Raw genomic sequence first — 13,212 nt, 5'->3', positions numbered from 1 at the left:
AACAGACTTCTCGATGATGGCAGAGATCTTATGTCTCACCAACACTTGATCCAACAATCCTCTGCTTCCTCCGGGTCAATTCATGGCTCTTCTCAGGTTTATGGAGACACCTAGGATGGAGGAGGCAGGGAAGGTCAAGAGAGTCTGACCATTCACGGCTTCCAGAAGGTAAGTGTCAGCCCGCGGCAGGCAGCGGATCACTGCCTGACATTCCTCCATCCCTCCCCTGTCTCCAGCCCTGGGATGTAGGAGGAGGCAGGGAGAGAGGGCACTGCACAGCTTTGCAACACTGAGACTTCACTGCAGTGAATAACTGGAACATATCTATCTGTTCTTGCTAATGGCTTCATGTAGAAGCCACACACTACAAACGAGTGCTGCATGTTGCTGTTTGCGTGCACACTGCGCGTATTGATTTGCACTGTCAATCCTGTTTATTCCACATTTTCTGCTTTTAGGGCACAGTTTATCACAAGACGCTCCAACGCCTCCTTGTTCAGAGACCTGCCCCCTGGACTGGCTCTACAGTAGAAACAGATGTTACTACTTCTCGGCGATGTACAGAAAGGAAGGGGATTGGGACGAGAGCCAGAAGTACTGCTCCTCACAGAAAGGGTCCCTCGCGCTCTTTGACACCCAGGAGGATCTGGTAAGGACAAGAAACAAGCAAACAATATATTTAGGACTATTTACCTTGTATTTAATTAATTTAATTGTTGACCCCCTATGTAGTAACAATTTTTTGCTTCACCTATGCACACCTTGCTCACCCATCCTCCCACCTTACCAGTAATTGGGTAGCACGCTCGCTTATGAATAATTTTGTTTTCCTTATGCTGGTGATCCCCTTGTCAGTTTTTTTTGTGGTAAACACATTTGATTGAGTTTCATGCCATGAGAGAAAAGAACATTGTGATCCACATTTGGTTTATCCGAGAAAATGACATAATGCGATTGCAAAGCATTGACATTCAATCGATGCAACATTTTGCAGTGCAGCAGCGACAATGACACTCCCACCCTTAAGCTGTCCCATGGAGTTATCGGCCACTTCGCCCATACTCAGCCGTGTTCAAGGGGGCTGCCCCTAGCTTCTTTGAGGTGTTTCTCTTGCAGTGCACACCAATCCACCCCTCGGCGCCATTGTGAGAGAGTGGGAGGTGAAGGGGGATCTCCAACAGGCAGCGGTAACTCACTTAGAGACCATAAGGGCCATCCCCAGGATTGATCGGTCAGCCCTTGTACCCTCCTAGCCCTCAAGGACCCCCAGTAAAAGCATGAGGAGGGAGAGGGCGACCTCCAGGGCCTTTTCTAGGTGTTTGGCCACCCTAGGCGAGAATTGAAAAATGCCGCCCCCTCCCTTTTACTACGAACTCTATCGCCCCCATCATCCAGGCTAGAGGAATTATTCAATGTACCTGGAGAATAATGTATAGGCAACAGACACTGCTACATACATTTCCTCTCTCAGCATCATTGTAGACGAACCAGCCAGAGGGAACCCTTTCCAGCTCTGGTAGAAGGTCGATTCATGTGAGATCTCCAGGGACACCGTTCTGCCCACCCTTTGCACCAATCACTACTCTCTAAGCCCTATTGGTTCAATGTCTCCATGTCTACCTTATTTTATTTATTAGGCCTGGCTAAACACAGCAGCTTCGGAAAGACCTATTGTAGCCAAGTCTACAAAATATCCACAGAGTAGCCCGGAGGAGAATTTCCCTCTCCCACCTCTTGCTACTGGATGTTTAATGCACCACTCCTGCTTTCGTTGCAATGCAGGACGGATTATTGTACATCTCAAAAGCACAGGGAATTCTTGCACATTATGTTTTTCATTTTATGTGTGCATTGCATACAGAAAGAAAATCGTTATTTTTTTCTGTGCATCAGGCTTCTTTGCTCTTTTTGTCAGGAAATGTGCGTGATCATAAACACACATATTTTCAAAAACTTCTATCCAAACAGCCCCGGAATCTAAAATATAATAGCATTGGCTAAACGAATAGGTCTGGCATTGCATGAAGCACAGGCACTCACACATACAGTTTAAATAATTTGCACATTAACATCAGTTCTATTGGCTTTGCCAAAGCTTGTGGCTCAGAGGCTCGCTATCTTCTTTTTATTTTTTTCGGATGCCTCCACGCACGTCTTTAGTGCAAGCTAGGAGCAGCTTCGCCTTATTGCCTCCATGTTTCCATTCCTGGCTTTTGTTTTAAAAAGTATAAGCAGGGTTAGGGCCTGCTTCTGCAACAAACAAATGAAACCCACGCCAACATCCATATCCCTCACAGTTGTGCACCCGTCTCTGGGGCCATGAGGACCGAGATGAGTTCATAGACTCAATCACAGGACTCTTTTAAAATTACAAGTAAGGACTCATTACAAATGTTCGCAGTCACACGCAGCAGGCCTGAATGATGATGTTCTAGCAGAACAGACCCTGGAATCGGATGTACAGTTTTCAGGCTCCGAGGCTCGTGATGCACTGCTGGCTCGTGGTGCTGCTGCTGCCTGCATGTTTTTGCCGACCTCCACCTTTTGCCGCCCTAGGCGGCTGCCTAGTCCTGCCTAGTCCTGCCTAATGGCAGAAACGGCCCTGGCGACCTCCCATCCCAGCACCTCCATTAACTCTCCCACTACTGCAGATCGGAATCTTTGAATTAAAGGGCACAGCTAAACCACATGGTAAAAATCTGCAGGAGCATCACCACACCCAGGGCATGAGGGCTCCAGAAGCAGTCCTGCCTGGTGGAGACTAGCTGGCGAATGATAGGCACTGTATAAGTAGCATCTCTGGACCAGACGTACGTTGAAAGAGGTTGTGTCCATCAGTGCGTTGCATCATTGGTCATCTTCAGAGGCCCCAGCCACGCCTCCCATTGGCCCCTGATGTGGTCTAGGGGGCCTTGTGTACTAATCATCAAGGTTCGATACATTTTTGTGACTCCCCCTTTGCCCAAATCCCCCATCAACAGCATAGTCTCTCGTGGACTGAACTCCGGGAGTGAGTCAATTTGAGAGAGATATGGCTGAAGTGCAAGACTTAGTTGGAGGTATTTATACAATTGTGCATGGGTCAAGGCCAGGGTTGGATTGGGATTAAAAATCGGCCCGGGCAACCTGAAAAAAAGTGGCCCACATTTGCATATTGCCTTGCAAAACACTACTTCAGCGAAATGTTATTAAAAAAAAGGGGGGGGGTAAAAAAATGCACGGATTAGTTTGCACTGATGAAACACCTGAAAACAAGTGAGGCCACTTTTGCTCAGGCCCCCTGCCCCACTCAGTATACATATATTAATGGGCCGGCCCAGGGAGAGAAAGGGACTGACACCTATGCTGTTGATAAGAGGGCGATAATGGATGCCCATTTACCTCCAGAAAGCCACTCAGGCACCCACTGGGCCACTGGCGGCATCGAACAATGTAGAAACGGCCAAAATCGGTCCCCAGGATGCTCAAAAAAGCAGCCCACAGCTCGAACTAGACACCAGCCCCTCGGGCATTGCCCGAGTGCCCTCGTTACCAATCCGAGGCTGGTCAAGGCATATGTTTTTGGCGGCCATCTTTGACTAGTCTCTCTCTTGGGCGGCCATCATGGATTAGTCAATTTCATTATCTGAACATACACTAATAACTTATCATTTTAGACTAATCTCAAATACCGAGTACTTTGCGCAGCTCTGTATCTACACCTTCCTGTGCCAGAATGTTTGCCTTTTATTGCAGTATTATACTCCTACTGGCATTTTGTGCCAGAATGTTTGCCTTTTATTGTAGTATTATACTCCTACTTGTATTTTGTACATTCCTGTAACCTATACTCAGTTCACTTTACTGCACAGATTGCTACCTCATATATTTTGGGTTGCTCACTAATGTCACTTTTTGATTGTTGAGTCATGTAACCGATTGTTTGCATTTGTATTCTGTTCTCATATTTTATGAGTACTATACTTCCAATTGTATTCTGCACTACTCTGCACAATTCTGCAACTGCACCCATTTTCACTCTTCTCTCCTGTAATGCACCGACTGCTACCTCATACATTTTGGTCACTCACTAGTGTCACCTTTGCTCCCTAGGGTACCTCTTATATGCTGGTTGCTCACTAGAGGCACTTCTGCCCACTAGTGCCATTTTTGATCCATGTAACCTGTCGTGTTTGCATTTGCATCCTGCTCCTGCATATCATTATTGTTCACCCTCCCGCACTACCTATACCACCATACCAACATGGATCCCATCGGCAAGCACACATATAAAATCAACTACCCACCCTTGCTCACCAAAAAGCCGTTAAACGCTTTAAACACGACCTCCTTAGGTCCCACCCAGAAACCCCCTTTGCCGACACCTACTTCTCATCGGTCAATGGACCCTTGAACACCGATATCATCTTCCACACCACACGCAGAGCTCAATGGAAAAAAGCGTTTGTCACCCTACTCACCGTCTCCACCACCAGGAAATCCGCCCATGGCCTAACACTCACCATCACACCATCCCATCTCTTCCCAGGCAGAACCACCATCACTATTTACAATAACGGGATTGTCCTAATTCAATCGACAGACAGGAACCTGGAACTACTTGACAACCTGTTCCCCACTTTCAAAGAGCACCTATCCAATCCTCGGACTTACACTCATATCACCCCCGGTCCTACCACCCCTGACGTCACAGCACCCACCCACAACCCTCCTAACCCAGTTCAGCACCAGAACGACACTCATCTCACCTTCACACCCAGCACCATAGTCAATTACCCACCTGCTGCAGCTGCCCCTCCCCACCCCTCAATCACAGACACAGCCCCCTCATACACCACCCGCTCCCCCATCCCCCCTACCAACCCTCGTACCTCCGCTCAGCTTCCCATATCCCCCTCCACACTTTGCACTCCCGTCCCGTCCTTCACACCAATCTTCTCAGAACACCCCTCCTCCCCCAACTGCACCCCACACAACATGACTCTCTCTCCGCCTATCTCCCCCCCCACACTTAGCACTCCCGTCACGCCTAGCCTTCACCCTTCCTGCAACCTCTCACCCCCCACTCTCACTCCCCACTATCCCACCTCCACCCCCACCCCCAACCTCCACACCGCCCCCATTCACCCTTCCCCTCTTAGCACTGATGCCCTTCCCAATAACGCCAACACCACCCCTAACACCAATCCTCTCTCTAACACTTCCAACCCCTTCACCAGCTCCACCTCTCCTCCCCGATGCCCCCCCTTCTTCAGCAACCTATACGCCTGCTCACCGCCAGTACCCTCCCCCAAATCCGCGCCCAACACCACCTTGGACATGATTATGTCCACCCTCCTCCAAATGAAAGAAGAACTACACTCCATCAAAGAGTTGCTCAACACACACCCCAGACACCCTCCTCCCATCACCACCTTTACACCTAATAACACTTCCCACTCACCTCCTACTCACCGTACCACACAACACTCCTCACACTGGACCTCTATCCCCTCTCGCAATACCACCAATCGCAACATCAATCGCAATTGCAATACCACCAAGCGCAATAATCCCTTTACACCTAACAACACTTCCTCCTCACCTCCCTCTCGCCTTATCACACAACACTCCCCACACTGGACCTCTATCCCCTCTCGCAATACCACCAATCGCCCCAGACGCACTACCAATACGATCTCAGATCATGACATACACACCCTTCTCCACTCTTACGTCCTGGCTCCCCAAAATCACCTAGACACCAACCAACTGTCCATCCCAACGATTATCTCTAACCCCCTCAGGCACCAAAAGGATAACAACAGAGGCTCCGTCCCCAACAACCTCACAAATGTACCCCTCACTATAGAACCTTCCTCCACCCTCTGCACCCCTAGCCTCAAATGCATACTTCTCAATTGCAGATCGGCCCAAAGACACTCCGCGGGGGTCGCCGATCTCATCATTTCTCTGGAACCGGATCTAGCCATTCTGACTGAAACATGGCTGTCTGAATCTTCTGCACCTATCATGGATATCCTAGTCCCCCCAACTACTGTATCATTAGACTTGACAGGTCCAAAAAGACAGGCGGTGGAATTGCCTGTATTTACAGAAGCAACCTCTCAGTTTTTAAAGCGTCCGCCCCTCTCTTACTTCCTGTGAATACCTCTGCCTTGAAGTCATCAGCGAAAGCAAATCGGTATGCTCACTACACATCATATACCACCCACCTGGGGACAAGCTCTCCTTCTTCCAACAACTCATGGACACAATCTCAACCAACTCAGGACGGCAAAACACCCAAATTTTCCTTGGCGACTACAATCTCCATTGGAATGACAGCAGTGACACAGTGGTAAATAGCCTCAAAATCTTCCTCAACGCCCTTGATCTCACCCAAATATGCAATAGCCCGACCCATGAGAAAGGCTCTATCCTCGACCTCATCATCTCCAAAGAGGACGCTATTCAACTTGAGTCAATCCAACCTTGTGACTGGTCAGATCATCATATTGTCACCCTGAAACCATCCAATCACCTCACTGACCCTCTTCCTGCTAACGCTGTAAAAGACTTTACCCCTCTGCTCCTCCCACTCTGGACTAAGATTATCAATAGCTCTCTTCAACAAGGATCAATCCCTAACGCCCTCAAAGTCGGACAAGTCACACCGCTACTAAAAAAAACAACAGCAGACCCCACTGATCTAAACAATTACCGTCCTATTACAAATATTCCCACTCTCGCTAAACTGTTGGAAAATTGCGTACAGCTCAACTGACTAAACACATAGATAAGTTTGATCTCCTCAACGCTCATCAATCAGGCTTCCGAGCAGGGCACAGTACCGAAACTGCCATGACTCACATAGTTGACGACGCCCTCCAAATCCTAGACCAAAACGATACCTGCCTCCTCATCCTTCTGGATCTCTCCTCAGCATTCGACACAGTTAAACATGAGAACCTACTCGATCTGTTAAACACAAGAATGGGCATATCTGGGACTGTTCTCAAGTGGTTCACCTCCTTTCTACACAACCGGTCTCAAAGATTCAAAAGCAACAACCTGATGTCCTCTCCGGTACCTGTATCGCTAGGCGTCCCTCAAGGATCCTCCCTCTCCCCAACACTGTTCAACCTAGTTATGGAACCTCTCACTACTTTGCTACAAGCATCCAATGTTCACTTTCACATGTATGCCGACGACACCCAACTTTATCTCAAAATGCAATCTCCCAAGGACATCATGCTTCTGAACACCACGATTAGAAACACCCAATCCTGGCTTGCAGAGAATCACCTCAAACTCAATGCGCTGAAGACTGAGTTCCTCCTGATCTCACCTACCGCAAAAATCTCTACCGCTCAAACATGGCTTAAGCACCTAACGGCTCTAAATGTACAACCTACCATCGTAGACTCAGCAAAATCTTTAGGCATAACACTCTACGCCAATCTCAACATGCAGCAGCACATCAGCAAGGCAACGAAAGGAGCGAACTTTCAAATCAATACCTTGAGAAAACTTAAACCCTTCCTTCCAGCCAAAGACTTCCAAACTGCAGTACAATCTATAGTCATCCCGCACATAGAATACAGTAGCACCGCCCTCTGCGGGCTCCCCCTAACTACAACGGCACCCCTAAGAGCGTCCCTTAACGCTGCAGCGAGACTCATCACTGGCTCAAAAAAGCACTCGCATATCTCCCCTGACTTTAAATCCCTGAACTGGCTACCTTTTGAAGCCAGAATACATCTGAAAATAGCCTGCATGACACACAAAGCTGTACACATGAACTCACCCGCCTACCTCACTCAAAAGCTGACAATTTCTGGTGGCTCTAGAACTACTAGAAGCACAAACAATCTTCTGCTGAAGCCTTAAAGATTTCGGTAGGAAAAAACCTATAAACGCTCCTTCTCATGAATGGCACCCAGGAACTGGAACTCACTCCTTCCTGAAACCATCTCTCAAGAATCCGCTCTGTACTACCTGCCCCCTTGGACTATTTGTATTACTTGTATTATCGATTTATTTGATTGTATACGTTCCCTCTTTGTACATTTTTATATTGTTGATGCACCTGTCTGACTTTGCATACTGTACCTACACCACCTCAACTATCCCTACTCTTGTACTTTTGATGCACCTGTGTGACTATACACCCTGTACTCATCTCCTACCTCAACTATGCCTATCTTCATGCTAAGCATTTTAAGATCGCTTAACCAAGTATATGCTCCTTATTTTTGTACTTTTATATTATTGGCGCAACTGTTTGACTATGCACCTTGTACCTACACTATGATAGAAGACACTACCTCACCTTTGACCTACCTCTTGTATTTGACCTACCTATGTAACTATGCACCTTGTACCTAACTACCTCAACTATTACAGTCAATTATTCTATGACCCCCTTGTCCTTGTAAAGCGCTCTGATATCTGCAAAGATCTTGTTCGCGCTATATAAAACTTTCAAAATAAATAAATAAAAATAAAAAATGTGGTTTGAAGTTCCTGGTATGAGCGCATATGGCTCCTTGACCAGACAAACCCAAGCTGTGAAATCCCAATAACGTCAGTGCTTAATTTGTAAAATATGAAGTCCAGGTGCTGAAATGTTTGTCCAAGGCCACACCCACTGTTACCGGCTCCACCCACTTCCTCCACTAGCTCCACCCGCATCCTCAACTGGCATTGAAGAAAGGCAGATTTTCATGTATATGGCCACATACCATCTCCTTCCTCCGGGATCAGGGCATATGACCTTTCTAAAGGAAACGGAACGCGTACGCTGTGCTTCTAAAAAAAGATATATGATGGTTAAAGTATGCATGTAATGGATGTTTCAATCTTGAATGATAAGATTTTTTTAACATTTTGAATCTCAACTGAACACGTGTTTGGATACAGCAATATTATGATACAAAGGTATTTAAATTATTACTGATTGGAGTTGCTGAGTGCACATAAGATTGGAAATATTTTGGAAATATTCACATGTTGACCCAAGTGGGGTTTTGGGAGCAGCAGACCCAGAAATGATTGCACCAGTAAAGGGACCTTTATAAAGTGTATTCAAAATTGGACAAGGGGTATGAACACTGGATTTGAGAATAATGAATTATATGCAATACATCAGCTGCTGCTGTGAATTGGCAGAGGCCTCATGACTGTATCCGTGGTATGCCTGGAAAGCTGTTATATTTCGCCTGGCTTTGCAAGCATAGAACCTAGTAAGTGAATTATGAAAAGTTGTACATTTACACCTTTGCATAGGCGTATGTTTGCAGGTGAGTAGTTGAAATTACACGCATGCTACACGTAGACAGATTCAATTCTGGCTGATTTAAATAAAAACTGAGTAAAACATACAATGCTATCTGCCCGAAAATATATGCTGTTGGACTATAGGTCCTATTATCAAAGTGTGCAATCACGTGGGCGCACAGATGTGCACCTGTGGGATTTATGTACAATGCCTCCTAGCTCGCTTGTGGGTGGACTGCAGGCAACACAGCTCAGAAACAGAGAGGCAATCACGTATCCCTCTTTCAAAGCAGCGCTGTTGCAACTCATGCAATAACACAGAAACATTCGGAGTGAAACGTCTGCCTTTCTCCTTACTCCAAGAGCGCCACTGAAAACAGGAGCCTCATTGCGAAGGTGTTCAGTGACGGAGGACTCAGCCGTGGGCCTAGTTTCATATGAGTTAACTGGTAATTCCTCTGAGTTAGTGCACGACCTGCAGAGAGCCGAGCTCAGAAACAATGATAACCGCGCAGACGTAATCAGAGCTGTGTTCATGAGCTGTGAATCCACTCGAGCGTTCACACAGGCAAGTTCCGAGTTCGCTGTATTTGCTGTGGACGGTGCAACGGCATAGAAAGAGGCTCACGGGTTTGGTCTCGTGCACGTCTACGGCTGACGCAGGACAATGAGAGGTGTACCATGCTTTCTGCTGCACCCAAGCAACTTTGAGAACAGCATTCACTCTTCATTTTCAACCGATTACACAATACCTTCTTAGCAGCAAGGCAGCGTAAGAGACACTATATGGCTGGACAGAAATGCTGCGGAGCACAATTACTTTTGATTTTTAATCCATTCATCGTTTGATGTGATGGCGATGCTAGGAATGCTTATACCCCATCTTTCTGGTTGTCCATTTCATCAAGTAATTGAACAAGCATGGGCAAAGCCAATAGATCTCAACTGTTTTGTCTTTTTTTAAATTATTATTATTTTATTTTTTAACAGAGTTTTATATAGCGCAAACTTGACCCGAAGGTGTCGAATATCAGAGCGCTTTACAAAGCACCAGTTGGGCTACACGAGGACACATTAATTTTTTGTTAGGCACGGGGAGATTAAGTGATTTGGCCAGAATCACAAGATGTTGAGCGTCATTGCTGAGACTTGAACCCGGTTCCCCAGATTTGAGGCCGACCGCCCTAGCCATTAGGCCAACTAAGAAACACAAAATGATAAAACTAAATTATACCCACCCCACTGACGACAAAACTGTGAATCAAGTATTGTTATAAAATGTGTTTAATCAGACATGTTTTCACTCTATTCCCACTATATGAGCGAAGACATTTGCTCGAGATAAATATTGATTGTTTAATTCCTTCCATTTTAAATTGTTAAAAACTGTAAAAAAAAATACAGCGCTGAATCCTTTTTCCTTCCTGCAGAATTTCTTGCTGGACATTTCCAGGGAGCACCATCCATGGGTCGGTCTGAGGAAAAGCGGAGAAGGAATCCAATGGGCGAACGGGACCGCCTGCAGCAGCAGCCTGTGAGAGCCTGTCACTTTTTTCAGGAACATTGTGTTTGTATTTAGACTGGTTGTGATCTCTGATTTAGAGACATGAGTGAGTAATAAACATCACGATGGGCTCAGCCGGCTCCCTTGGGAAGCCGTGACCACCAACCGCGGACTTGCCCCAAGTGCCCGTATCATACGAAGTGAGCACTGGATGCACTTTTGTAAAACATGTTCTCCAGCACACATTGGGTCTGACTGATCTCAGTGGCGGCTGGTGAATTTTAAAAGTGGTGAAAAAATGTTCTCCAGCACACATTGGGTCTGACTGATCTCAGTGGCGGCTGGTGAATTTTAAAAGTGGTGAAAACATGTTCTCCAGCACACATTGGGTCTGACTGATCTCAGTGGTGGCTGGTGAATTTCAAAAGAGGTGAAAACATGTTCTCCAGCACACATTGGGTCTGACTGATCTCAGTGGCGGCTGGTGAATTTTAAAAGCGGTGAAAACATGTTCTCCAGAACACGTTGGGTCTGACTGATCTCAGTGGCGGCTGGTGAATTTTAAAAGTGGTGAAAACATATTCTCCAGCACGCATTGGGTTTGACTGATCCCAGTGGCAGCTGCTGAATTTTAAAAGTGGTGAGTGGAAGTTTTAGACCTGTGTATAAAACACAAACTAACCTGAACTGGAAGAGGTGGGTGTTGGGGTAAACAGTCAAAATATCGAATTTTTAATTTTGACTTACACTTATATCGAGTTGCTAATATCGATGGGACAGAATATCGATGTCCAGAATATCGATGGCCAGAATATCGACCCTAAGGTAAGTAATAGCGAAATTACTTATATCGATAGCATATATATCGATGTAAGTAATTTCGATTTACTAATATGTGTTAGAAATTTTAGTTAAGTATTTAAATTAATTGTTATAATATGTGTTTAATATGTTTTTATAAATAAAAAATATATAAAAGTAAATAATATGTTTTACTACCAGAGCGGGTTGTGGGTTTTTAGGGGAATAGGGTGGGAAGTAATTTATTTGTAATTAAATAATTATTTTTTAATGATTAATTTATTTTGCAATTAAATATTAATTGGCAATGAATTATTTTAATTGATTAATTGATTAATTAATTGATAATTTATGTATATTTTTAAGTAAATTATATGTTTTACTACTGGAGCGGGTTGTTGGTTTATAGGGGAATAGGGTGGGAAGTAATGTATTTCTAATTAAATAATTATTTTTTAATGATTAATTTATTTTGCTATTAAATATTAATTGGCAATTAATTATTTTAATTGATTAATAGAATAATTAATTGATAATTTATGTATATTTTTAACTAAATTATATGTTTTACTACTGGAGCGGGTTGTGGGTTTATAGGGGAATTGGGTGGGAAGTAATTTAATTTTAATAATTAATTTTGGGAAAAGGAGTATTTTTAGGGTTCAGGGTCAGTTTTGGGTTTTTGGGTAAAGGGGTATTTTTAGGGTTCTGGGTCAGTTTTGGTTTTTGGGGTAAAGGGGTATTTTTAGTATTCAGGGTCAGTTTTCAGTTTTTGGGTAAAGGGGTATTTTTTGGGTTCAGGGTCAGTTTTCAGTTTTTGGGTAAAGGGGTATTTTTAGGGTTCAGGGTCAGTTTTCAGTTTTTGGGTAAAGGGGTATTTTTAGGGTTCAGGGTCAGTTTTCAGTTTTTGGGTAAAGGGGTATTTTTAGGGTTCAGGGTCAGTTTTCAGTTTTTGGGTAAAGGGGTATTTTTAGGGTTCAGGGTCAGTTTTCAGTTTTTGGGTAAAGGGGTATTTTTGGGTTCAGGGTCAGTTTTCAGTTCTTGGGTAAAGGGGTATTTTTTGGGTTCAGGGTCAGTTTTCAGTTTTTGGGTAAAGGGGTATTTTTAGGGTTCAGGGTCAGTTTTAGGTTTTTGGGTAAAGGGGTATTTTTAGGGTTCAGGGTCAGTTTTCCCTACTGTTGCACTCACTGGAGTGGGAATAGTAATTATTGTTAAGTAAGTATATATTATATATGATTTTTAATTATTTATTTTTTTAATTAAATATGTATTATTCTTTTTTTACCATTATTACATATATTTAAATAAGTTAAAGTAATTAATAAGTATTATTTACAGTATTTTTTATGTTATTTTAAATCCAAAAAAAATCGATATATTTGACAACGATATTTTTAACATCGATATTATTTTTTCGATATTTTGGTACTTACCATGTTGTACATAGGGCGTCGATATTTTTGCTATCGATAAAATTACGCCGATATTTGTGTAGGTCGAAATTCTGTCTGTCGAAATTCTGTCATAGATCCGGGTGTTGGGTAAGAGAGTTTGCCCCCTACATGAATTGTTTAAAAAAACTTGAATCTCATGGTGGGTTTTACAGCACACATCTACTAAGATTTTTGCTTGAAAAAGGTAAGTAC

The 13,212-nt window shown here is 44.3% G+C and overlaps 1 protein-coding gene across 1 annotated transcript in view; it reads left to right on the top strand.

Annotated features, from left to right (window-relative positions):
• LOC147663027 (C-type lectin domain family 2 member B-like) overlaps positions 1-13,212 on the top strand; it is a 105,320-nt gene that overhangs the window by 40,582 nt on the left and 51,526 nt on the right. The window contains exons 3-4 of the mRNA XM_086950719.1: positions 459-649; positions 10,692-10,795. Of these exons, the coding sequence (XP_086806845.1) occupies positions 459-649; positions 10,692-10,795 (295 nt within the window). The remainder of the gene's footprint in view (positions 1-458; positions 650-10,691; positions 10,796-13,212) is intronic.

The sequence above is a fragment of the Lissotriton vulgaris genome, unplaced genomic scaffold (genome assembly GCF_964263255.1).
Source record: "Lissotriton vulgaris unplaced genomic scaffold, aLisVul1.2 SCAFFOLD_2054, whole genome shotgun sequence".
In the NCBI taxonomy this organism is placed as follows: domain Eukaryota; kingdom Metazoa; phylum Chordata; class Amphibia; order Caudata; family Salamandridae; genus Lissotriton; species Lissotriton vulgaris.
This window is presented reverse-complemented; position numbering and strand designations above follow the sequence as displayed.